General features: G+C 45.7%; 1 protein-coding gene across 5 annotated transcripts in view; it reads left to right on the plus strand.

Annotated features, from left to right (window-relative positions):
* The window catches only part of MLLT10 (MLLT10 histone lysine methyltransferase DOT1L cofactor), a 223,990-nt gene that overhangs the window by 143,473 nt on the left and 54,682 nt on the right, over positions 1 to 25,835 (plus strand). For all 5 annotated transcript variants that reach the window (XM_044295627.1, XM_044295626.1, XM_044295628.1 and 2 more), the window contains 2 exons: positions 7,070 to 7,325; positions 12,592 to 13,161. In XM_044295627.1, coding sequence (XP_044151562.1) covers positions 7,070 to 7,325; positions 12,592 to 13,161 — 826 coding nt within the window. The remainder of the gene's footprint in view (positions 1 to 7,069; positions 7,326 to 12,591; positions 13,162 to 25,835) is intronic.

Genomic DNA, 25,835 nt, shown 5'->3' on the forward strand with positions numbered 1-25,835 from the left:
GTATTGGCAGCACTGATTGGACATGGTCAGGCTGTGGCAGGAGACACCCCAGCTGGTCCTTCATTGCAAACTCATAATTGTAATTTATTGGTAATTGCTAACAGGAATAATAGAGGAAGTGCAAATGATAGTCATAAGAATAGATGCTCCAGAATTGTTATTACAAGAGGAATACAAGTAGTTAGTAAAACAGACCCGACTGCACGTGTGCAATGTTAGACGGATGGCTGCAGTCGGTATTGTACAGTTCAGGAGTCTTTGCTCTACCTACCTGCCCTGGTGTGATTTTGTGCACATGGTCCGTGTACAATTACCAGCCCCGGCAGACAGTGGCAGCTGCTGCCTAATTCTGACAGGCAGTGGAGTGGTTGCGCCCACTTTACTTTGACCTCGCTTTTCATATTAATGTTCAAAGAGGAGAAAGGTGAAAGTGTGCTGCGCGTTTCAGTCCCCATCTGAATATTTATTATGCAAGGGTGGGGTGTGGGATCATATATGAGGCGGTCAGCACCATGCTTCCAGGTAAAGGTGCAGTGTTTGATGTTTAGGGCGGTTATTTTTGCATCTTGCAGGAAAGTCTTAATTCCAGTCTTCCGTTATACCTAAATTTACCCTTTTAGGACGCGATTTCACTGCAAATTTGCGTTTGATATTTTGACCTAGAAATTTGTATGGCGATCTTGGCTGAGACTCTCGCTAGGCGACCAAATATTCCTGTGTGGCAGTGCAGCCACAGAACTGAATGGGTCGCAGCGTGACTTGCAAGTTTGCAGGACCCCAGAATCGCCCAAAAATACAGCCCAGCTGGATTTTGTGGGGGGGATTCTGCGGTCACAATTGCGGCAACTTGCAAGTCATGCTGAGCGCCAATTCAGATCCATGACTGAAGGAGCAGAGCCACACTTTTGATGTATGACTAGGGTAGAACAATTGTAGTAATGTTAGACTGGCATCGTAACACAGTTTTATGTCTTTTATTATACCCTTTTATGTGACAGTTTTCCAAACAAACCAGCAGAACCTTTTGGCTCCTACTTTTATATTAAAGAAGTTCTCCGGGAATCATTTAAAATGGCCGCGAGCAACCTGTCCTAGAATGCGAGCAGGACTGGTTGTTTACACTTGCAAAGCAACCTAGAGGGTGAGGGGGCTTCTCTACTTACTACAATAGGTGGCAGTGATGTGATCCTGCCCGTGATATGCCATCATGGATGAGCAGCCTGACAGGAACACTCAGCAATGTAGTGCATTCAAGTGCCAAAGTGTAGTGAGGACTCGCCCCCTCACCTCTCCCTAGGCAGCACTGAAAGTGGTGGCAACCGGTCCTGCTCACATTCTGGAGGTCGTTTTAAGTTATTCCTGGAGAACCCCTTTAAGTTTGGCCGTTCACCAACCCACAAAAAGAATGTATTGTAATTTTTGGCTTTGCATGTACGATACTTTACAGGAGGGATAACAATCACCTCTGTAATTGTGCATATGGCAATGTTCTCTGGAGTAAAGCAATCGAGCACCCGGTGTTGAGTCGGAAGATCTGGGGGGACCTACCTTATGTGTACAGTTTGGGCAGTATATCACAAACCAAAAAAGCTTGGAATGAGCAATGCTACAGGTCATGCAGAGATAGAGAAGAGCTCCCTGAAATAGCTCTGAAAAGCGCACCTGTCGCCTCCCCTGACAAGTCTGTTTTAGTAACCGCTAGTATCCCCCTTGTAGTATCTGTTCTTAAGTGCCATTCCTGTATTATTCCTGCTAGAAATTAATTACCAGCAGTTTGTAATGAATGTATAGATGGTTGTTACAAGTTGGGGTGTGTCCCTGCGCTGTCAGCACGGATTGGATAATGTCAGACTTTGCAGGGATACATCCCCAGTTGGTAACACCCATCTGGACCTTCATTGTAAACTGCTAGTAATTAATTTATAACTTCTAGCGGGAAGCAATGGCACATCATAAGGCCTCTTTCATACATCAGTGGTTGATGTGCACGTTCTGTCTGTGGTCTTCGTGGACCGCTCATGCATCCATTGACTTTAATGTATGTAGTCACACATCAGTGGTTTTCCATGGACTACGGGTCTGTGGTGACACCACGGAAGCGTGCCCTATTTTGTCCGTCACTCTTGCACATTTGTCTATGGGCCTGTGAAAATCACGGACACAACATGGATGCCATCCGTGTTTGATCAGTGGTTTTCACGGATTGCGGTCAGAGGATGCTCGGGAAACCAGTTTTCAGCCTTGCGGTGGCCATGGAATACAGAACACCCATGGACTGGAAATCACGGAACCATGGATCAAAAACACATTCATCACGGACTGCGACACAGATGAAGCTGAGCATGTCATCATAGACGTACCACGTGCACAGACGTGTGTATGAGACCTCTATAGAATAGATCTTCCAGAATTCTTATTACATGGGGGGGTAGTTACTAAATCAGACAGGTCTTCTTTAAGGGTATATTCACAAGCTGCAGATTTGATGCGAGCGTTTCTGTGCCCGTTCCATTCATCTGAATGGGCCTTGCAGAAATAGATGCACATGCTGCAGAAACAACCCCATTCAGATGAATGGAATAGATTTGCAATCACAGAATAGTCTGCTGCAGATCTGCCATCTGTGAGTGCGGCCTAAATATCCTGTTTCAAATTAGTTTTTGGGATTTGAAATCACTTTTTGGCCTCCGACCCCCCCCCACCCCCTACTTTTTCTGCCTCTTATATCGACAAAACCAGAAAATGCCCTTACACATGAATGCTTTTGTAACAAAACTACTTCTTTCTCCATAAAATTTCTGCAGTTGCGGTCTAATCTTGGCTTAGAAATGCGCTGGGTGGTCAGTTATGTTAAGTGGCTTCTAAAGACAAAAAAATCTTTGCTTTTCAGTGCGATGCGCACACCTGTGCTCGGAGGAATAGGATCTCGAGAACATCTGCAGGCACAAAGGGGTGTATGAACATAAGGAGCTGAAAACTAAAACCGCCAGCTCGAGAGCCGGGCCGCGCTAGGAATGTCTCCTGAATAATGGGGCTAAAGCAAATAATCTCACTGGTCAGAAGTCTCCATTGTGTAGTGGCAGAGGACATTGGAGGCAATGGTATGGAATGTGTATCCGCCCGCCTGCCTCTGCATAATGTCTGGGGGGTGGGAGATCATGATAACATGGGGGAATATCGTACGCGTCAGTGATGGAGAAGGTGCTGATCAGTCAGGTCAGACATCTACAACAATCAGCATGGAACTTGCCAGTGATTAAAACGTCCCTTAAATGACACTTAAGGGTCCATTCAGACGTCCGTAGTGCATTGCGGAACCGCAATACACCCGGCCGGCACCCCCATAGAACTGCCTATGATATGTTCTAATTTTTTCCGTTGCCGCAGACCGGAAGATCAGGGGTGTGCTCCGGAAATGCGGAAAGCACATAGTGTGCTCTCCGCGTCCATTCCGTCCCCGTAGAGAATGAATGGGTCCGCACCCATTCCGCAATTTGCGGAATGGATGCGGACCCATTATACGGACGTGTGAATGGAGCCTAAGAGGACACGTCTATTCCGTCAGTTGTAGTGCCAGTTGTGGAGCATCTATTCTTAGAGTTATAAGTTGTGCTGTCCCTCCATTATTCCTCCCAGAAATTTATGAATACATTGACATCTCAGGGGTGTGTCCCTACTGACTCTGATCCTGTCCAATCACTGCTGAGTCAGTGTGAAAGAACACGCCCCTGCACCATGCAGAGAATTATTATTTCATGGAAAAAACGGGCATTCACTAAAACTGACATCAGGAGAGGGGACAGGTCTTCTATAAGGGGGGCTTTCCTTAAATACAAATGAAGCTCCTCTTAAAGGGTTAAACACATCTCATACATTAATGGCGTATCGCCAGGATATGTCATCCATGTCAGCTAGGTGCCCCCGCTATGGGAGGTCTGAAAATAAACGAGTGCTGGCACAGTTATTATCACACTTCGGTGTGGGAGGGAAACACCACACCGAGCATAAGAGAGAAGGAGGGGGGGGACAGGGAATCGGCCCTGAGAATTAGGGAAGGAAGAAGGACACCTCCTAGTAAAACCCTAACCAAAATCCTGACTTGACTATCAGTATGAACAGACACCAGAGGTAGGCGAGTTCATACACAGGAATACCTAAAGTCCTGTCTTGCCCTATAGGACCCTGGTACTAATGGCAGGGACGAGACGATCTGTTCTTCCAAAAGAAAGGACGAACAGGAGTCTTCCTCAGGCCTTATACAAACCATAGGGAAATGCAACACACAGAACCCAAACAAAATACAAAAGGGAAAGGAAATACTTAACTTCAGAGGAGCAATGGAAGCACCAGGACCTCCGCCGAGATCCAAACACCAGCTATCCACAACTGAGACTGAAGCTATAAACCGCACAGCATTGTGGGAGAAGCAACAATAAATAAGGAAGGTTAAATGACCACATTGGCAACACCTGAGGCAATGTGTGGCCATTACCAGAAACAACACAGACTCCTATTGATCCACAAGGAAAACCTGTCAGATCAAACCACGTGTTGCCAGTCTCACCGATCTCCTGTCGCGGGAACGTTATTTCTGGCAGTCCCATAGTGGTGAATGGTGAGGCAGCCGTTCACGCGCGTTACGTCCTCCATTCACTGCGACTGGACATTTATGCTCACATGGCTGCTTTCAGAATTCTCATAACGGTGAATGGACAGCACGTTGTGCATGCTCGGTGCGCACTTACTTCGGGGATCCCTTTTTGGAGATAGGTGTGGGACCCACGTGTATCTGATGTTGGTGGCATATCCTAGCGATATGCTACCAATTTCTTAAGATGAGACATCCCCTTTAAGAATAGTGCTGCAGGCTGCACTTTTCTTGCTATCAGAAATACCAGAAAGGTTGACAATACCTGGCGGAGGCGCTGAGCGCGGAACGCTTGTGTCAACTTACACCTTTTCAGATTGGCAGACAATTGAGAAGAACTGCCGATTGCTTCCCCTTTAGTGTTTCCGTCAGCAGAGCGCATGGCAGCCCTGGACCCTTCCTTCAGATCACCTGTGTGTAATTAGGAAGGCACGCTGAATGTGTTTATTGATTTGGGCTCTTATGGTAATTGATCCGAGCAGATCAGTACAAAGTATTGTGCCATTGTGATGTTTACTCGGACCAGATCTGTAGCCTTGGTTTATGCCGTTTGCTATCGATTTGTTTGTCATTTTTTATTTATTTATTTATTTATTTTTGCTTGTAACAATTTTATGTGATACTTGGAATAATTACATTGCCCAGTGACAGGTTTATTAGCGCTGTGCTCATTTAATACGTTTCTGTGATCCTTTCTTCTATGGCTGGGTATCAGCCTGATGGATGAAATCACATTTGTTCAGTTTTCTGCCTTTGATATGGAATATTTTGTATGTATTTATTTTCTGCACTTATATAGCGCTACTATATTGTGCAGCTTTTTATAGACATTATCATCACACTGTCCCCAATGGGGCTCACAATCTAAGGTCCTTATCAGTATGTCTTTGGAGTGTGGGATTCTTTAAATCCAAGTCCAAATCTGCATCAAAACTCCATTACAATAGTCTTCCTATCATTTTCAATAGGAAAATGCATGCTTTTCTTCTGTGTGTAAAATTTAATTTTGTTTTTTGGGGGGAAAAAAGAATTGACTTGGGGCAAATCCACAGGCGAATTCTGTGAGCAGCGCAAACTGGATCAAGTTCTACAGCAGAAATACCCATCAAATCTTTCTGCCCTATATTTCCTCCATGTGACATATCACATAGTATTGGTTGTTCCGTCAAACTGTTACAGGGATGGTTATAGAATTTCAGTTTAACAACAGGGTTAGGTACTAAGTGTCTGATCAGTGGGGGTGTGACCGGAGGATCACCACCGATCCCAAGGACAGGGGTCCCACACTTTTAATGGAGCAGCGGTAAGCATGTGCACTGCTGCTCCATTCATACTCTACGGGACTACCGGAAATCGCTGAGCGCCATACTCGGTTATCTTCCTTGTCTCTTCGAGCTGAAGGGAGTGGCAGCGTACATGCTCGACCACCGCTTTGTTCAAACAGGGACACAGGCCCTACCTTCTTGTGATTGTTCGTATCCCTGCCGATCATACACATCAGCTAGGTAATAACTTGTCATTCTGGGAATACCTCTTTAATTACATTGTTAGAAAAAAATCTAATATGTTAAAATATTACATAGTATTTTTTGTATGCGTCCGCTGCTGTGTGCTTCTCTAGAAGCGATGGTTCAAGTGGAGAATGGTTCCGTTATATACAGCATGTGATGGGACGTGTGTTACGGCAATGGGTGTGAAACCACTGTGCCAACCAACAGATTGGGCTAAACCTAAGGCCATTAACCTGACATATCCCCTGGTATTCACCCTTTAACCTCTATATAGGGATTTGGACTTTGCTGCAGTAGAACCACTAGGTCGCTGCCTCCTTGAGGGGTCTCTGCCTGCTTGAGAGATGACCCATGGGGGTCACACAAAATCGTGGTCAGGGACAGCCAGGCGGAGTACACGCAATATGTAAACGGTCTGAGGGCAGGCATCGACGTGTTAATATGGTGGTTAGGCATGGTTCAGAATCCAGGAATCAGGCAGAAGTCAGTACACTGACAGACAAACACACAGCACACATTTTTATGGAACTAGCAAGCTTGGTTTTGACTCCTTAAAGCAATATGCATATTATTATTTTTAAATGTGCTTTTAATTTTTGAAACTGCCTTTCACTGATGAGGTCATCATGTACTAGAGTTAACTCTATGGGTAAAATTGAATGTAAAACGGTAATATATGTTCTTTACTGGACTTCACAGGACGGAAAAACATAGAATATGTTGAATGCATATTTTATTTAATTTTTTACAATGGGACTGTATCGTGACTGATGCCACTGTATGGCATCCACTTAATGTACACGTCGTGCGTATACGTTGAATTTGTGACAATCACAATGTGAATGCAGACTAACTTTTGCACCCTGTTGAAATGTGCAAATGTATTCACCCTCTTGTGTCTCACTTTCAGTCCTACGCCTCCAGCACCAACAATTTGATCACAAGCTCAGTAAAGCGTTTGGAGGAAACTGCAGCGCGGTTCACAAATGCAAATTTTCAGGAGGTTTCTGCACATCCATCAAGTCTGAAAGATGCTCTAGAAACACGAATGGCAGAGAGCAGACCTAAGAAGGCGGCGAGTCACAACTCCATCCAACGCGGCCGGAAGTCCAGCAGTGGGAGGAGCGCCACCAGTTCAGCTGCAGCAACCAGTCCCTTCCAGCAAGGTAGTGAATTGTGTCCTTTAACTGTACGTGCATTGGTCATTATTAGGGATGAGCGAATCGACTTCGGATGAAACATCTGAAGTCGATTCACATAAAACTTTGTTCCAATACTGTACAGAGCGAGCGCTCCGTACAGTATTAGAATGTATTGGCTTTGCGAAGTCTCGTGAGACTAAGGGTAATAACTTCATAAATTAATTTGTACTGTAAAAAAACATTTCCCGAACTCTGGTTCAGCTCCAAGTGGTACCTTTGACGTTTTTTGTGACTTGTGCAGGGAGGGGGAGCAGATAAGCTGCAGTCTATCGTTAATGGTGTAATCCTAGCTGTGATGATAATGAGGTGACTGCTGGAGAGTGACCTACACAGAACAGGCATTCTCACCCTGTTATTAGGCTTAGTGGCCTCTGTGAAACGTACAAGATTTTAGGATTTTGTTGAAATATGTATAGTACCTTGGAAAATTTAAGAAAGTATCACAAAAGATTCTTCCAAAAATATGTTTAATGGCCTAAATACTTAATTTAAAGGGGTTCTGCACTTTGTTTAAACTGATGATCTATCCTCTGGATTAATTACATTTAAGTGAACAGAGCTTAGCCGCGCCCAGGCAAGTTGATACTAGTCGTGACGTCACTGGGCCGGCGATAAACAGTGAGAAGGCCGCATCACTGCCTTCTCAAACAGCTGATCGGCGGGGGTCCCAGGTGTCGGACCCCCGCCGATCAGATGCTGATGATCTATCCAGAGGATAGATCATAGGTTTAAACAAAGTTCAGAACCCCTTTAAACAATAGGTCGATTTCTGTTGATACATTCTCTTTAACATAATGCTTCAATATCAGATCAGTAGGTGTCCACCTCCCAGTATCCTCACCATTCCTGCTGTCTGAAGGGCTTACCAAGCACAGGACCATCTCTTTTATAGCAGCTGCACCTGGTATTGCAGCTACATGTGCATCAGTCTGAATCCGGGGCAGAGCTACAGCACCAAGCACAGCCAGTACAACATGTATACAGCTGTGCTGCCAAACATTGAAGGGGTGGTGGCACTTGAACTTCTAACAGCTAATTGGTGGAGGTGTTGGGAGTCGGACCCCAACCAATTTGTTATTGATGGCCTAGCTTATAAATAGTCCGTCAGTATCAAATCCCGAGAAATCCCTTTAACGGAGTAACTAATAGGGTGTGTGCAGATGTATTTTGTAACCTGTCTTATAAGCAAAATGCATATCTTACAATTTTAGATGAATATAGAAAATGTCATTTGGCATTAGTAATACACATTTGATACAAAAAAAAAGAAAAAAACTCAAATCCCTAAGCCCCATCAGACCCCTGATATGACCCCTAAGCTCCATCACACCTCAGATCAGACCCCATTCCTTCATAGACCTCAGGTCAGACCCCCATTCCATCTTATACCTCAGATCAGACCCTCATCATACCCCAAATTTCTCCTCAGATCAAACCCCCAGCTCCATCAAGCAAAAAAATAAAATAAATAAATGAACTTACCTCTCCTGCTCTAGACTGTGCTGACACTCACCACTCCCTGGTGTAGGCCTAGCGTTGCACTGTGACCTGAGGTTGCACAGCAGTCAGGACGTATGCAGTGTGACACCTGGAAGAAGACCAGGGAGCAGTGAGTACAGCCAGGGCAGGGCTACACTCACTGCTCCCTACGCCTCCTGCATACTGATGATCGCTTCCGTCATTAGTATTTGCACCATAAGACGCACTGCCGTTTCCCCCTGCTTTTAGGAGAAAGAAAGCGTGCCTTATAATCCAAAAATACGATGTGTGTTTGTGTGTGTATATATATATATATATATATATATATATATATTATATTTTTTATTTAATTTTTTTTTCTGCCGTTGTTCTTGGACACGTGCCTGCTGGTCCAGAATAAAGTTTCCAAGTATCAGATCCCAGCGCTCTACAGTCTAGTGCAGTGATGGTGAACTTTTTAGAGACCGAGTGGCCAAACTGCAACCCAAAACCCACTTATTTATCACAAAGTGCCAAAATGGCAATTTACCCTGAATGCCAATATAGTATATCTTCCATATACTTTATCATTTAGCTATAATATCCTGCCTACATACAATGCGCTTCCTGTGCTGTTTCCTGATGGATTGCAGGAAAATTGTAAGGCTTATTGGTACACCATAGACTATTTCCAGGGTGCGGGTGCCTACAGAGAGGGCTCTGAGTGCTGCCTCTGGCACCCGTGCCATAGGTTCGCCACCACTGGCCTAGAGTAAGCATCCAAAAATAGTTTTACATTTAAAATGTTCTGTATTTTTTTTCCCCCCTTTTAAATATATGACTGAATCATTTGGCACAGGATCCTGGCGCTAGATCCAACTCTTCCATTTTGTAACTCCATGTCTACCCTAGCGCTTTTCAGATGTTGTCATATCCAACATAATTCAGTTGCTGTTTAAGGGGGGGGGGACGAGTTTTCCGAAATCCTTCCATCGCTATGTAGGATTAGAAGAAGTTGTAGAATCCTAATGAGCTCTTAAGAGCAGCTGTAAAAACAAAGGGCTGAAAGAAAGACAGATGGTGACAGTCAGATCGCCTAATGGAAACCCATTTTACATAGCTGCTAATTAAGTGACAAAACAGTGGTCGTCTTACAGCTTCTCCTGTGCAGAGCCCTTCTAATATTTACTACCGATTTGTCGACTTTTTGGAGGAAGCTGAAGATCAGAGAAGGTTAGGGAAGGGCATGCCAAGTTTTTTTTTTTTTTCTTTTTTCATTTTCAAGCCCTGTTCTTACTTAGGGTCTAGTATAACTTTCAGCTGTGCTTGTTTTGTATTGGTGTGAAATCCAATAAAATATTTTATTGGATTATAGTTAATATTTCTTCCTGATGAGCTAATGACTGGTTCGTTTTTTTCCACTACCCTGGGTGTTATTTTCTTTGGACTAGTGACTTTCATCTTGCTGTGAAATTTAGATTTTAAGTCGTTTTTTAAAGGCTATGGACACCTACTCATTTTGACCCCCCCAAGGTATTTTTTTTTTTCAGTTGGTCTTTATTAAACATTTTTTCCTCTTCAGCAGGACTGCAGCTATCAATTATTTTAGTGATCAAGTATTTTATCAATGAATCCAACGATTAATCGAGTACTCTAATAAGAAGAAAACGAATTAAAAGAACATTTTCTTTTATAAAAACCCATTAGACCCCTCCCCGCATCAGTTCTCAGCACCATCAGCTCCCTCCAGTGCCATCAGTCCTTTGTGCCATCAGCCCCCCCATGCCATCAGTCCTCTGTGCCATCAGCCCCTCCATGCTACTAGTCCTTTGTGCCATCAGTCCTCTGTGCCATCAGCTCCCCCCATGCCATCAGTCCTCTGTGCCATCAGCCCCCCCATGCCATCAGTCCTCTGTGCCATCACCCCCCCATGCCATCAGTACTCTGTGCCATCAGCCCCTCCATGCTACTAGTCCTTTGTGCCATCAGTCCTCTGTGCCATCAGCTCCCCCCCTGTGCCATCAGTCCTTTGTGCCATCAGCTCCCCCCCAGTGCCATCAGTCCTCTGTGCCATCAGCCCCCCATGCCATCAGTCCTGTGCCATCACCCCCCCATGCCATCAGTACTCTGTGCCATCAGCCCCTCCATGCTACTAGTCCTTTGTGCCATTGGCCCCCCATGCCATTAGTCCTCTGTGCCATCACCCCCCATGCAATCAGAACTCTGAGCAATCACCCCCCCATGCCATCAGTCCTCTGTGCCATCACCCCCATGTCATCAGTCTTCTGTGCCATCACCCCCTTGCCATCACCCCTCTATGCCGTGCCATCACCCCGCCACCCAGTGCTATCAGTCCTCTGTGCCATTACCCCCCAGTGCAATCAGTTCTCTGTGCCATCACCCCCCATGCCATCAGTACTCTGTGCCATCAGCCCCCCCCCCCCACCCAATGCAGTCAGTCCTCCATTCCCTCAGCTTCTAGCCATCAGTCCCCAGTGCCAGTTTAATACTTACCTCTCTTGTAGGGGCGCCACCGACACTCCTCAGCTGCTTAGCCTCTTCTTTTCTGCCCATCGTCCTGATGTCACATAGCGTCAAGTCATAGTGCGCGCATGTCCTGTGGATGTGTCAGGATACAGTGCAGCGCGAGTCGGCGGGGGACCGCAGAGCGCGAGTAATAGCAAGCGCTTCACTCGCGCTCCGTGGTCACATGACCCAAACTAATCCTCGATGCAAAAAATTTGCATCAAGGATTTTTTTGTCGAGTTACTGGATTTAATTGAGTAATCTGTACAGCCCTACTCTACAGCTTTCACTGCATTGCAGACTATTGCCTCCCCCTTCTTGGTGAATATGCCAGCAGGACCTGTAGCCCTGATCTCTGAACGCCTGACAGCTCTTAAACCCAATGGGAATTCAGCTATAATGAGTATGAGTTGCCAGGAAAGTACAAAAAATGGGTTACATATCGAGCCAACAGATCAGCTCTCTGACTATTCACTGAGAAGAGGGAAGGAATAGTCGGCAAATGCAGAGAAAGTGAAAGAACTGGCAGAGGAAGCCAGGGTGCACAGAGTGGCTTGGGCCCTCCCTCAGTGCACTTAACTGCTCATTTGCACATGGCTTTAAAGTGCTTTTTCTCCAGAATAAAGCAACAGATCACTAAGTGAAATGAATCATTGCATTTATCCGAGCTAGCCCTACAAGGCATGTGCAGTGGTGTGGATGGGACATCTATTGGCCGTAATCATTTGCCTCAGCGTCCCACTCAAGCACAAAACATGTGCTCCAGATGTCTTCATGTTTTTCTACAGTGCAACAGAAGCAAACCCATCACGCAGATGGCACTATGGATGCAGGGGTGCACCTAGCCTTTCTGCTGCCTGAGGCGAAAACTGAGACGGCACCCCACCCCCAGTGATGCCAATTTCTTAACCTAACCCCTTTACCACAATGAAAGCGCTCATTGCCCATGGCTCTTACGCTGCCGTCTCTTATCCCTACCTGGTGCTGCGATTGCCTCATTGGTGATGCCCCCCTGTATGGATGCCCGGTACTGTGTGTGGGCAGGCTTCTCACATGCATCGGCTGCTGTGTGATCTATGACGCGACATGTTCCCGTCTATTTTTCTCTAACAGGGATTGGATAAGAATGGAAGAGGCATTTGTTTTTTTAGTGTGTGTTAAAGTGGGTCTATCTCTTAAGCTTTTCTCTGCCCGGAAGCATGGCGTATTGTTTTTTAACTTTTCTTTTTTGGTTTTTGTCTTTTAGGCAGTTTCTCGGGAACGCCAAGCAGTGTTAAGTCGTCTTCGGGCAGCTCCGTGCAGTCACCCCAGGATTTTTTGAGCTTCACCGACTCTGAGCTGCGGACCGATGGGTATCACTACCCCCAGCAGTCCCTGTCAACCAAAGAGACATCTAAAGGGGAGCCCGTACTGCAGGAAGGGACAGTTAGCAGTTTTAACTCTTTAATGAGCCTACCATCAAATCCAGTTATGTCTTTCCAGACCAAAAACTTTGATAGTGTTCCTGGAGATTATGCTAACTCAAGCCTTACTGTATCGGGATACAAGCGGGTCCAGTCCTCCATGGTGGAAGAAGATGCAGTAAAAGAGAAGAGGAGGAAAGGAAGTAAGCAGAGTAAACACGGGCCTGGCCGGCCGAGAGGAAGCAAGAATCAGGACAGCATGTCCAACCTGTCTGTTTCCTCAGCGTCACCTACATCCTCTGTGGCCTCTGCAGCCGGCAGTATAGCCAGCTCTGGCCTCCAGAGGTCCCCTACATTGCTCAGGAATGGCAGCCTCCAGAGCCTAAGTGTTGGCTCTTCTCCCGTAGGATCAGGTGGGTGACATGAACTACACTCTCTCTATGCCCAGGAACGCTTACTCTTTTGTATTGACTTCTGCTTAGCTTTTTATATGTACGATTCAACCACGGAATGATCAAAATATGGCTATGTTCACATTACGTATGAGCCTTACATCAGGAGTATTCCCCAGCGGCATACGCTGCTCAGAAGTCCCAATAGAAGAAACAAATGTGGATACCATGCATATATGTTTATAAGACTGAGGCCAAAGATACTCTTCTGAGATACTCGATTATGGTCATCACGTCGCCCTGTGCAGTCAGGGATGTGCTGACGATAACCGACACAACTTGGGGGAGGAGGAATGATCGCAGTAGCAGTCGTTCCTCCCCCATATACTTTGCATTGACTGATGCCATATTACGTGTCGACAAGCACTCGTCATGCTGAACCTGTGTAGTAGGAGTCTTACGTGAGGCTCTTCAGGACCCTCATCTATTAGCCAGAGGGATGTGTGGCTGTCTCATGCCCAGTGTGTACTTGCATTGAATGGCCACCGCATTTATTTTAGTGAGCGCTGTGTAATGCTTCACTTCCCCTGTAGGGGCGCTGTCATTGAGTTTTTTTTGTTTGTTTTTTATGATCCCTTTTCTGTAGCTATTTTTGGTAGCTACCACACGCAGAAGCTTATATTCATAAGCCCCCATTCAACTTATTAACCCCAGTATGTATGTACCCTATGTGTGTGTGTGTGTGTGTGTGTGTATATATCTATATATATATATATATATATATATATATATATATATATATCATTTTTTTACTTTCCCCAAATGCATAGTAAATTGGAGCAGACTGCAGCAGATAGTACTTTCCTATACAGAGGACCACTGCAGCAGCAAGCCTTGTATACCACGTGGGAGCCTATGGTTGATATTTGCAGTGGCCTACGTTGGAGCCTTATATTGTTGGAGCCTTAGATTCGAGATGAAAGACTTGAGGTGGATTTGCACTTCCCGAAAATTGGGCACATTTTCTGAAAGGAACGTTCCTGCGAACGCTCCTTCCCGACAATCTGCCCATGTAAATGTGCCGCCGATCACCCTGGGTGATCCCGTCGTTCACTGCAGGCACTCCAATCATCTTTTCTGGGCAGCAGATTGTGTGGTCTAAACAGCGATCTGCTGCCCCGAAACAATGATTCTGTATGGGGACGAGCTGATCGCAACAGCAACCCCTCGTCCTCCTACAGTGAAGGCGATCTCTGCATGTAAATACAGAGGCTTCCTTCACTGAGCAACAGCCGACTGTCGGGTAGGAACGCTCTTGCATCGTGCAGTGTAAACCCGCCTTTAGACCTCGGACGCAGTGTGCTCAGGGCCCGAGTCTCTTCTTCCTCAGTGCAGGTTGCTTGCCGCTAGCCCAGTACACAGTGAAAGGGAGCGAATGGGCATTTATACATTCATTTATCCCCCATTCATTTTGCACATTGTCGATATCGCATCTCCTGTCCTACACAGGGCAACATGCTGGTGGAAAACGTTGCTTTTAGGTGCAGAGCTTTGCTCATATATTGGGTCATCTGCGGCACCTTTACGCGGACCGATTATCGGAAATGAGCGTTCGTAGGGACTCTGGCCTGTGTAATAGGGCCCTTAGTCTTGACGCCTTTAAGGGATCTGTGCCGCAGCGCTGTTTCAGCCCTGTAAAAAAAAATACTGCCCAGAATTTCCTCTCTTAAAGCGCTCCCTCCCCTCTCCTTTGTGCTCTTATGTCGGTATCTGTAGTGAGAATGAAAGTCACAGTTCAGTTGAGGTGGGAAATAAATTGACATAAGTGCACTTTACGTAACTCTCCCAATGCCATATTGACGAGATTTCATATCCACACCTCCGTCTTTATATAGTGGAACTGCATTAATTCAATGGCTAGGTAGGAGGTCTTTACATCTAAAGACCATTTTCTCCCTTGAACCAAGCAGAACCCACAAGCCTGGATGTAAATGGGCTTTTAAGCCGCGCGCTGGTTATTGAATGACATTTCATTCTTCCGTGTGTCTGCATGGAACCGCTCCTTTTCAAGGAGAAAGAAGAAGGGTGCCATCTTTCCGAGCGACGTCTGTAGAATAAAACACGGTGGCGCTTTACGAGTCTGGAAATAATCCGGGAGTCTTATTCAGCTTCACAATAGAGTGCTACACATATAGACATTTAATGGCAAGTGCACGACGCTCTATGGAACAGCCGAGGCTTTTAGTGCCCACTCGTGAGATACGGTCGCCCATGGTCTTCCGGGCTTTTTGTCATTTAGAGACCATTAATATCAACACTAACATTACGCCTTCACCTCTATAAGGCAGCATTATTTCTGAGGGGGGGGGGGGGGGGGGGGGCGTTTGACGTTACATAAAGCCTTCTTCTCGCATGTTTTCTAATTGCTTGTAAAAAAAAAAAAAAAAAAAAAAAAAGCTTTAATTTTAAGAATTATTTTCATATGGGGTGGGGAGGGGAACGCTATATGCAGGTCCTCAGGATAGGTGATCACTATGATCCATGGGGCAGTCATCTGCTTGAAGATGCTGCAGCGCACTGCTAAGCACTCCGACCTCTTCCTAGGGCAGTGACGGGAAGTTCATCGGTCACGTGGCCTATTTGCAGTTCAGTCCCATTCAAGGGATTGAGACTGGGCTGCAATACCAAGCGCAGCCTCTACACAATGTGTGGCGCTGTGAAGAGGCCACTGTGCTCACGTTAGCGCTGCAGCCCCTTTAAACAGCTGATGGGTGGCGGAGCCAGACCCCCACCAATCCGATATTGATGAGGATGTACTATTCTGAGGATCAGCCATCAATGTTTAACTCCTGGAAACCCATTTAATGTTTGGCGTACATCAATAACATTGAGTGACTAGACTAGAGTCCAGCGCATGCGCCGGGGCTATTGAAGGTGGATTCCAGCATAGTTCACGTCACTGCGCTGCGCTGACTGGAAAGTACAAGGCAGAGGCGCATGCACAAACCTTGGTGGAGCGGCCAGGAGGTATCCGGTGGGAGCCTGGACTCTCCTTGATATTGTCCTCTCCCTGATGACTCTTTGAGGGTAATTCACATATGGCAGCATTTTCTATAGTGATTTGTGAGATTTGGCGGCATTCAACTTAGCGTACAGGGGCATGTGTAGCAACTTTGTCAATTCTATTGCTTGTTTTAGGGTCCAAAAATGACCTGATAGGTTACCTTTAGGGTCCATTCACACGTCCTGTTTTTTTTCCATCCTGAAAAACGGTCCGTTTTTTGCGGATCCGCTGTTCCTGAAAATGTTTCCGTATGTCATCCGTTTTTTGCGGATCCGCAAAAAACGGAAACATGTATACATTTCAATAATCAAATAAAGTTGTTTGGATTTCTTTGAAAAAAAATGGGAAAAAAATAAAATAAAAAAAAATTTGTTATGTGTTTCCAGGAACGGAATCCGCAAAAAACGGATGACATACGGAATGACATCCGAATGTCATCCGTTTTTTGCGGATCCATTGACTTTGTATTGTACCAGGATCCGATTTTTCAGGACAAGAATAGGACATGTTTTATATTTAAACGGACATGCGGAACGGAACAACGGAAACGGACAGCACACATTGTGCTGTCCGATTTTTTTCCAGGACCCATTGAAAATGAATGGGTCCAGATCTGGTCCTGATCTGTTCCTGAAAAAACGGAACAGATCAGGAAAGAAAAAACGGACGTGTGAATGGACCCTTAAAGGGGATTTTATGGGACTGAAACATTGAAGAGCTGTTCTCAGGATAGGTCATCATTATCTGATTGGTGGGGGTCCGACACCAGACACCCCCATCGATCAGCTGTTTGAAGGGGGTGCGGTGCTCAAAGGAGCGCTGTGTCCTCTTCATACTGTGCCAGGCAGAGCGCCGCACATTGTATAGTGGCTGTGCTTGGTATTGCAGCTTAAATAGGACTGAGAGACAGAAGGCCATGTGACTGATGAAAGTGACGTGACAGACCTGAAGAGGAGGCCGTAGAGCTCCTCCTCAGCCTGCCATGGCCCCTTCTTACAGTTGATCGACGGGGGTGCTGGGAGTTGGGCCCCTACTGATTAGATAATGCAGATCTATCCTGAGGATGTCATCAATTTTCTAGTGCCGGAAACCTCCTATAACATGCCTGAGTATAGTGTAGAGAAATGTGAAGCACTGACCAGATCTTGTTATATACAGTACGTGCACATATCCGGGACCTTGTATCACCCAAGTGTCTATTACATAAAGGATGCAGCCGGATATGTGGAAGGGTTAACGCGTCAAGGAAGGGCACCGCTTCCATGCTGCTTGGTTAAGTGGTTTGCATTTTTTTTTTTTGGCAATAGATTCAAAAAGCTGATTTGTTTAACGAGATTATAGAAATCCAATTCATACTGATATAAGGGGAAACCGGCCTGACACTATGCAAATGGCAGTAGCGGTAGTAAATGGGATGGCGTCGAATTTTTAATTACTTTTCTGTCTGTTATGCAAAGCAGAGCAAACATCCCAGGGAAAAGATTCGGGTGTAAATGGGAGGATTTCCAGCAAAGTGGCGTCTATGCATATTTATCAAATTACCTTTTTTTTTTTCCCCTCTTAAAGAGGATCCATAGGATAAATTATAAATGTCTGACCACTGAGAACGGGGGGCCCCAAGTTCTAGGAGACTGAAGCGACAGAGCTTCCTCATTCCCATGGGTTGTACACTTTTATTTGCAGTGGTCCTCTGTATAGGAACATGCAGTCTTCTGTGCACAGATATGCCGATGCTTACCACCCCAACGGGGGCAGAAACTGCACTCTCCTCTATTGAGTGAATGGAGCCCTAATGGATATGTTTAACAGGGATGTGCCAAGTGTTGATGTTATCCCCTGTCCACAGGCTAGGAGATAACTAATTGATCGATGTGGCTCCAACCATCCCGAGAATGGGCTATCCATGTCCCCATCCTGATGGAGCAGCAGGCCTGCTCTACATCTATTCTCCATGGGCCTGCCAAAGATAGGCGAGTACAGCGCTATACTCCTTTGCATAAGGGATAGCTTTCATTCTTGGCACAACCCCTTTAAATACATTTGGATCTTTTACCTAAATGGGGGCAGGGCTGCAGTAAGCAGCTTTGTCCATTACACAGACCTAGCTGTGTTCTTCTGGCTCTGGAGCCAACAGCTGATCAGCAGGGGTGCGGGGTGTCGGACCACCGCTGGTGATATTATGATGGCTTGTCCTGAGAGTAGCTCGTCAATATTAAAGTAGTGGACAGCGCTTTTAAAGGGTTTGTCTCATCACAGACAATGGGGGTATATAGGGCCGCCGAAAAAAATCTGAGCGGCTGGCTCGGCTATTTCCGTCGGGCCCATAGAAGTGAATGGGAGCGGGGGCCGGTCATGAGCGGTACACTCCCATGCACTTCTATGGGGAGCGCGCTTGGTGGTGGCTGGACCGGAGTCCTCCAGCCACCACCTTGTGGGGCTCCGTTTCGCGATAAAGGTGCAGGTCCCAGCGGTGGGACCTGCAACTATGGGGGCATATCCTAGCAATATGCCCCCATTGTCTGGGATGAGACAACCCCATTAAGTTAAAAAAATATTGCAAAAAAATTTAAATAAAAAATAAAACCATTTAAAAAACATAATTGATGATGCAAACAAATCTCAAAATGCATTGCTGTAGCCATGATACCACCGACGCTTTGTAATACAGAGATTACTCTTTGTCGGACATTGTCCTTTCCAGGCGCCGCTCTTCATCAGGATCAGCGGCAGTGTGCTTCCATGTTCACTAAGTTATTTCTGTATAAATGAAAACCTGGCAAAGGAATTAAAAAATAACAATGATAATGTCGCTGAGACCCCTGTTTCTCATCCCGGGGTCGGCTGTTAGGAATTGTCAGGTCACTTTATCTCAGCGTACCCTCGATGCCCAAATTAGATTGTACAGTAAGTAGGGTCAGGACAGTGCGCTCCATGGAGCCTGCGTACGGCGCTCTGTAATTACAACGAGGCAAGTATTCCTGGTTCTACCCTTAATTTGATTACTGGGTCACCGTGCCTTTAAAGTCGCGGGGCGAGACTCTATTTCCGATTGCCAAGGAAACCGCATGACTTATCCCATTTATATTAAGTGTAGATATGCTGGAGACCTCGTCCGTGTGCGTTTCACTAATCGTTATGTGGGGAGGGACGCCTATAATTGTCTTTAGAGTATCTTTCCATTAATATGATTTAACCTGTGTGGCCTCCTTATTAACGCTCTACCATAATGACGTTATTCTTAAAGGGGTTTCCAGGAGTAATTACTTGTTATGTAGTGCCTGCTCGGGTCCTTTGCCCTGCCTCTTCTGTGTCCATATTCCGATCCCCGGAGTGTTTACGTCTGGCACTGTATACCCCCAGCCATTGACTGGCTTCAGCGGTGACATGGCTGCAAGTGGCAAATCACTGCTGAAGCCAACCATTGGCTGTAGCAGAGCATGCGACCATGCCCACACAGCGCCGGATATAAACACTCCGGGGATCGGAACATGGACACAGCAGAGGCAGCGCGGAGGATCGGAGTGGTGCGGAACAGGTAAGTATGAATTTTCTGGAGGCAGGCTTATGGCATTAGATAAAAAAATATTATTGCGAGAAAACCCCTTTAAGACAAGTAGGGCGGCAGCGCCTTCAGATTCCCAGATGTAATGACTGTGCAGCTCCCACTGTCCTAGATTCCACACACAGGATCAAACCAGTGGACGGAGCTTCACACGCTTGATCCATGCAATATTGCCTCCAACACCCTTCATGGCCCTTAGACAAAATGGACAGGAGAAGACCTTATTGACTTCTATGGCAGGCTTTTCTAACCCTGCCCTGTGCAGAGGTCAGGAGGGAGGAGATGAGCTGTGATATCACCTATTGGGAATGGTGAATGCTGTGTTATCTATATAAAAGCTGAGATCTGTCAGTGCAATCCTGCATGTGGTGATAATGAGATGACTACTGAAAAGTGATCTGCACAGTCCAAGTAAAGTGGAGTCTATTATTAGTGTTCAGTGTGCAATCTTCAGTATTTTAGGATAATTGTTTTATTTATTTTTTATTAACTATAGATAGGGACATGGAAAATTGAAAATCGCATCACCAAAAAATTCTTTAAAACTTAATTTAAACAATAAGTTATTTTCTGATGACACTTCCCCTTTAAGCTCCAGTGACGTCACACAGCAGAGGTCAACTTTTCAGGCTAAAGGCTCTTTATCCCAGTGTTTCCCAACCAGTGTGCCTCCAGCTGTTTCAAAACTACAACTCCCAGCATGCCCGCACAGCCAAAGGCTGTCCTGGCATGCTGGAAGTTGTAGTTTTGCAACAGCTGGAGGCACACTGGTTGGGAAACACTGCTTTATCCAGCAAGCTATGTGAAAAGCACATCACCATCTCACCCTGGTCTCTTTCATACAGCGTCCTTGATAAAGGCGGAGCCTTATTGGGGGCTCAGCAGTTCTTCTGGTGTTTGGGATTTTTTGCTATACAAACCCTAGAGAAAATAAATAACTGTATGCGGTGGAACCTCCTTGAGGCAACCACAAAAAAGTCAGTATGCATGATATATAGTCTTGGAGGAGGGAGATATATATATATATAAAAACATAGAAAACCACTGCACTCCAAAGTTGCTTGATCAACAAGGGTAGTACTTTATAAATATTTGCAGCAACAGATAAGGCTGAGATCAAGGCCTGGGAAGGACCAAAATGTTTTTTTTTGCCATTAATGTATCTGGTCACGGTGGAATATTTCTCTTGACCCTTTGCTGCAAAAATGCAAATATTAATAAAATTGACGTCCAGTGGTTTTCTATATTTTATATATACAGATTGCAACCGTATACCACAGACCCAGGGTGCCGACCCTATACTGGACAATGTGTGTGTCTGTATTTGTACAGAGGGGTATACACAGACAACAGGCTGCCTCTGTACAAAAACATTGGGCCAGATTTATTATTAGCTCAAGTCAAAATAATGGAGTGAAAAAGTTGCAAAGTTTTGCGCAATCGCTGAAACTGCGCAAAAATGTGCGACTTTTATTGGCTCTGTGCTATGCTCGCCAGTTTTCTGAAAGTGGCCATGTTTTCTTACGTAAATTAATCTCTAGACAGATTTACTATTGCGACAATTTAAAAGTCACAAAAAAATTGCGCAATTTCACTCCAGTGAGGACCATGCTTATCTTATGCGACTTCTTAATAGAACATGCGACTTTTTCCGTAAAGACATGCGACTTTTGTAAAGCCGCTTACTGACGTATAAACTGCTACCGTCAAACCACATTTATCAGAGTATTAAAGGACCATTAATAAATCTGACTCAGCCAAAAGTGACTTTGGACATATGTAAAAGTGGAGTAAGATGTAAGTGTAATGATAAATCTGGCCCATTGTGTTTATCTATCTAATTACCTATAGTCCAAAATGTTGTGAGCGGCACAGCAGATAAATAGTCGTAGTTTTCCAGCGTCTGTGAAGACGATCCAACTTTCAACTATATAAATGAAAAAATTCCACGGCACTTATTATCTATCTATCTATTCTTTATTTTCCCCATTTGTCTCCATGACAGCACACACTGAGATTGACTTCCTGCGATAGGACAGGAAAACACACAGAGGGGTTAAAAACCCCGCCCCTTCCCCTCATCACCAGTGTATTTTCCTGTCCTGCCAAGGAAGGAAGATCAGATAGGTGCCTGGAGCTCTATGGGACATCTGCCATACAGACCGGCGGTCGGTTACGGCGGTTCGGCTCTCCCTCCTCCTGCTAAGGTCAGCGCCCAGGCCCCTGCTGGTGTTGGTGGCCCCAGCGAAGTTCCCTTCTGCGGCGGTCCAGGAGGGCTATACGCAGAGTGGTATGGCGGCTGGAGCGAGGCTAGGACGTGGTTCCCCCCAGCCGCCAGGATATGATGTCAGACGCAGAGGGGGCGTGGCTTTGCGTCATGACGTCACGCCGGCGCTCGGTCTGGTGCATGCCCAGTGGAATTAAAGGGGCAGAATGCCGACTGAAGATGGCGCCCAGCGTTTGCACCCCTGTTTGGGCCTCTGGCGATTTTGGCTGACGGGACCTGCTGAACATGAGTGCCCCTACCACACCTTGCTCAGGAAAGGAGTCTCCCACTACCCAGGGTCCAGTGAGTAGCCTGAGTCAGGCACACTTTATGTACTGTTGTTACCCTGTACTGGTTGACCCTTCTCTCCCTTATATATTTTCAGGGAGAAAAGCAGTCTTCCTTCTCTGTTAAAGTTAAGACCAGGAAGTGCGGCTTATGTTTAAAGCGTCTGCCCTCTTCCAGGTCTAAACCGCGGTGCAAGGAGTGTACTGCATCAGTTGTGAAATCTGAATCCTCTAGCCTGTTGGTGGACATCAAGTCTATGGTTAGAGAGGAGGTTCAATCAGCCCTGGCCTCACAAAAAATGGAAGCTTCCTCTGCCCCCATGCCTCCTTCCCCTAGACCGGGAACTTCTAGAGATCTTATTAGTGTGGGAAGTGACTTCCGATTCAGTAAATCCTGATATTTTTGTTCCCGAGATCTTGGATTTGACCTAGGAGTTTAACCCTGCTGACATTGAAGAGTTAATCAGAGCTATAAGGGCCACTGTCAGGATTGAAATTCCTAGGAAGCCCAGAACAGTTCAGTAGGAGATATTCGGGGGTCTGGGGGAAAGACAGAGGTCTGTCTTTCCAGTGCCGGAAAAACGTCCATAAGCTATTTAAAGCTGAATGGGATAAGCCAGAAAAGGGTACCTTCATTCCCCGGGGCATTAAGAGGCGGTATCCCTTTAATGAAGCAGATTGCACCGACTGGGAGACCTTCCCTAGAGTCGATGCTCTTGTGGCCAAGGCCGCAAAACACACGGTCCTTCCTTTTGAGGATGCCGCACAGCTGAAGGACCCTATGGACAAGAAGGCAGAGAGCCTCCTTAAGAAGACATGGGAAGCTACGGCAGCCCTTTTAAAACCGGGGATAGCCGCAACATGTGTGACCCGTACCCTAAAAGTATGACTGGAGCAGTTAGAGTTACACTTGGTTAATAAAACTCAGAGGGAATAGATCTTAGACAGCCTTTCCCTACTGAAGATGGCCACTAGCTTCCTAGCAGACGCCTCAATGGAGTCCGTCAGACTATCCGCCCATACTGCGGTCCTGTCTAACACAATTAGAAGGGTCCTTTGGCTGGAGGCCTGGTCGAGGGATATGATGTCCAAGAACAAGTTGATCTCTCTTCCGTTCCATGGCCAGTATGTATTCGGTCCCGACTTGTATAAAATCCTAGAAAAACGCCACTGACCTCAAAAAAGGGCTTCCCGAAGACAGACCTAAAAACAGAAGGCAGTTTTTTCGTAACGAACCACAACCTCAGGATACCAAATCAGATAGAGGGAAATCAGGGAGGTGGAGCTATACAAAAGGGGGAAAGGAAGAAATTTCCTCTTCAATCCAAATAAAGGGGATCCTTCCCCTTCCTACTCCCAAGCAATGACGCCATCAGGGTTGGGGGAAGACTCAGCTCCTTCATAGATACCTGGGAGCGTGTTATCGCAGACCCTTTTATTATCAACATTATAAGAGAGGGTTATGCGATAGAACTAGAATCTCTTACCCCACAAAAATTCACCTTAACCCAGCTCCCCTCATCTCAAATGTCTTTTCTGTCCAACAGCATAAGAGAGTTATTATGCTTAGGGGCAATAGAATGTGTTCCTAGCTGGGAAATAGGAAGGGGTCACTATTCCCCTTTATTTTCAATTCAAAAACCAAGCGGCAAGTTCAGGACTATTATAAATTTGAAGCCACTGACATATCATCTACCGCAGATTCAAAATGGAAACAGTGAAGTCTGCAGTGAAACTTATCAAGAAAGGGGCTGTGATGGCCACGATAAACCTCAAGGATGCGTACTTCCACATCCCGATCCATCCTCAATCCAGGAAGTATCTAAGATTCACAGTACAGCTGGAAGGAAGGGTTCATCATTATCAGTTCAACTGCCTTCCTTTCGGAATATCTTCTGCCCCTCGCATCTTCTCCAATGTCATGGCAGAAGCAGTGGCCTCCTTAAGCCAGAAGGGAATACTAATAGTTCGATATCTGGACGATCTGTTAGTCGTAGCGGAAAGTACAGATCTGCTTTAATCACATATCCAGGTGGTCCTTGCTCATCTTCAGGATCTTGGCTGATCTGGATAGTCAATTGAAAAAAGTCCAGCCTTCTTCCAGCCAATCGGAGAGTTTTTCTGGGCATCCTTCTAGATTCCATCCTCCAGAAATCTTTCCTACCCTACCCAAATGTCCAGGATCTGAAGGTCAAAATCAGGCAATTCCTGAGATGTCCAGCTTGCTCCGTAAGAGAAGGCATGAAAATGCTGGGTCATCTCTCGTCATGTATCCCTGCGGTTGCCTGGGCTCAACACCACATGAGACCCCTGCAAGATCTGATCCTCAGGAAATGGAACAGGTCTTGGCTAACTCTGGACCAGAAGATAGATCTACGCAGGGACGTAAAAATCTCTTTACAGTGATGGCTCAGAGACAACAGGTTTAACCATTCCACTCCCAATATCCCTCTCATTTTGGAGTTCCTCCAGGATGGGTTCGATATGGGTCTTTCCCCAAACACTCTAAAAGTGCAGGTGTCTGCCCTGGGTACCTTCTACAACACTAGTCTGTATGATGTCCCCTGGGTTGCTAGGTTTTTGAAAGCTGCAGATAGGCTAAAGCCGAGAATTAAGAATTTGGTAGCCCCATGGAACCTAAACACAGTTCTTTTAGGCTTGTCAGATTCCCCGTTTGAGCCTTTAGATTCTCTATCTATCAAGTGGCTTACTCTTAAGTCAGTTTTACTGGTAGCAATATCTTCTGCTAGGAGAGTTTGCCAGTTTCAGGCCCTATCCATCCAGGAGCCTTTCCTTAGGGTCTTAGAGGATAAGTTAATATTTAAGTTGGACCCCAATTTCTTGCCAAATGTAGTATCCACCTTTCACAGGTCCCAAGATATTGTCATTCCCTCATTCTGTGCTAATCCCAGGAACGAGCAGGAAGCAAAATTCCATAATTTAAATGTAAGAAGGGCAGTTCTTCGTTATATTGATGCTACCAGGGAATGGAGGATAGACAAAAATGTTTTTGTGCAGTATTGTCCCTAATAAAGGTAGGAAAGCAGCAGAGAGCTCCATATCCCGGTGGATAAGAAGTGCTATTACAGAAGCGTATACAGCCTCTGGTAAAGAGCCTCCTCCGTCTCTCAGAGCCCATTCAGTGAGAGCAGAACTACCTCCTGGGCCGAAAGGGTCTCTGCCTCCCTAGAGCAGATTTGCAGGGCGGCCACTTGAAAGAGGGCCCATACTTTTACCCCGGATAATATTTTTTGGGTTCTACCCTTTATCCTGGTCTCTGTTAAAATACACTAAATACACTGGTGATAAGGGGAAGGGGCGGGGTATTTAACCTCTGTGTGTTTTCCTGTCCTATTGGAGGAAGTCAATCTGTGTGTGCTGTCATGGAGACTTACAGGAAACCGGATTACCGGTGGGTGTAATACTCATGACTGTCTCATATCTATTATCTATTTAATCTCTATCTAATATCTATGTATTTGTCTATTATGTATCTATCCAATATATATTTATCCA

This window comes from Bufo gargarizans, chromosome 5, assembly GCF_014858855.1.
Source record: "Bufo gargarizans isolate SCDJY-AF-19 chromosome 5, ASM1485885v1, whole genome shotgun sequence".
NCBI classification, from domain to species: Eukaryota; Metazoa; Chordata; class Amphibia; order Anura; family Bufonidae; genus Bufo; species Bufo gargarizans.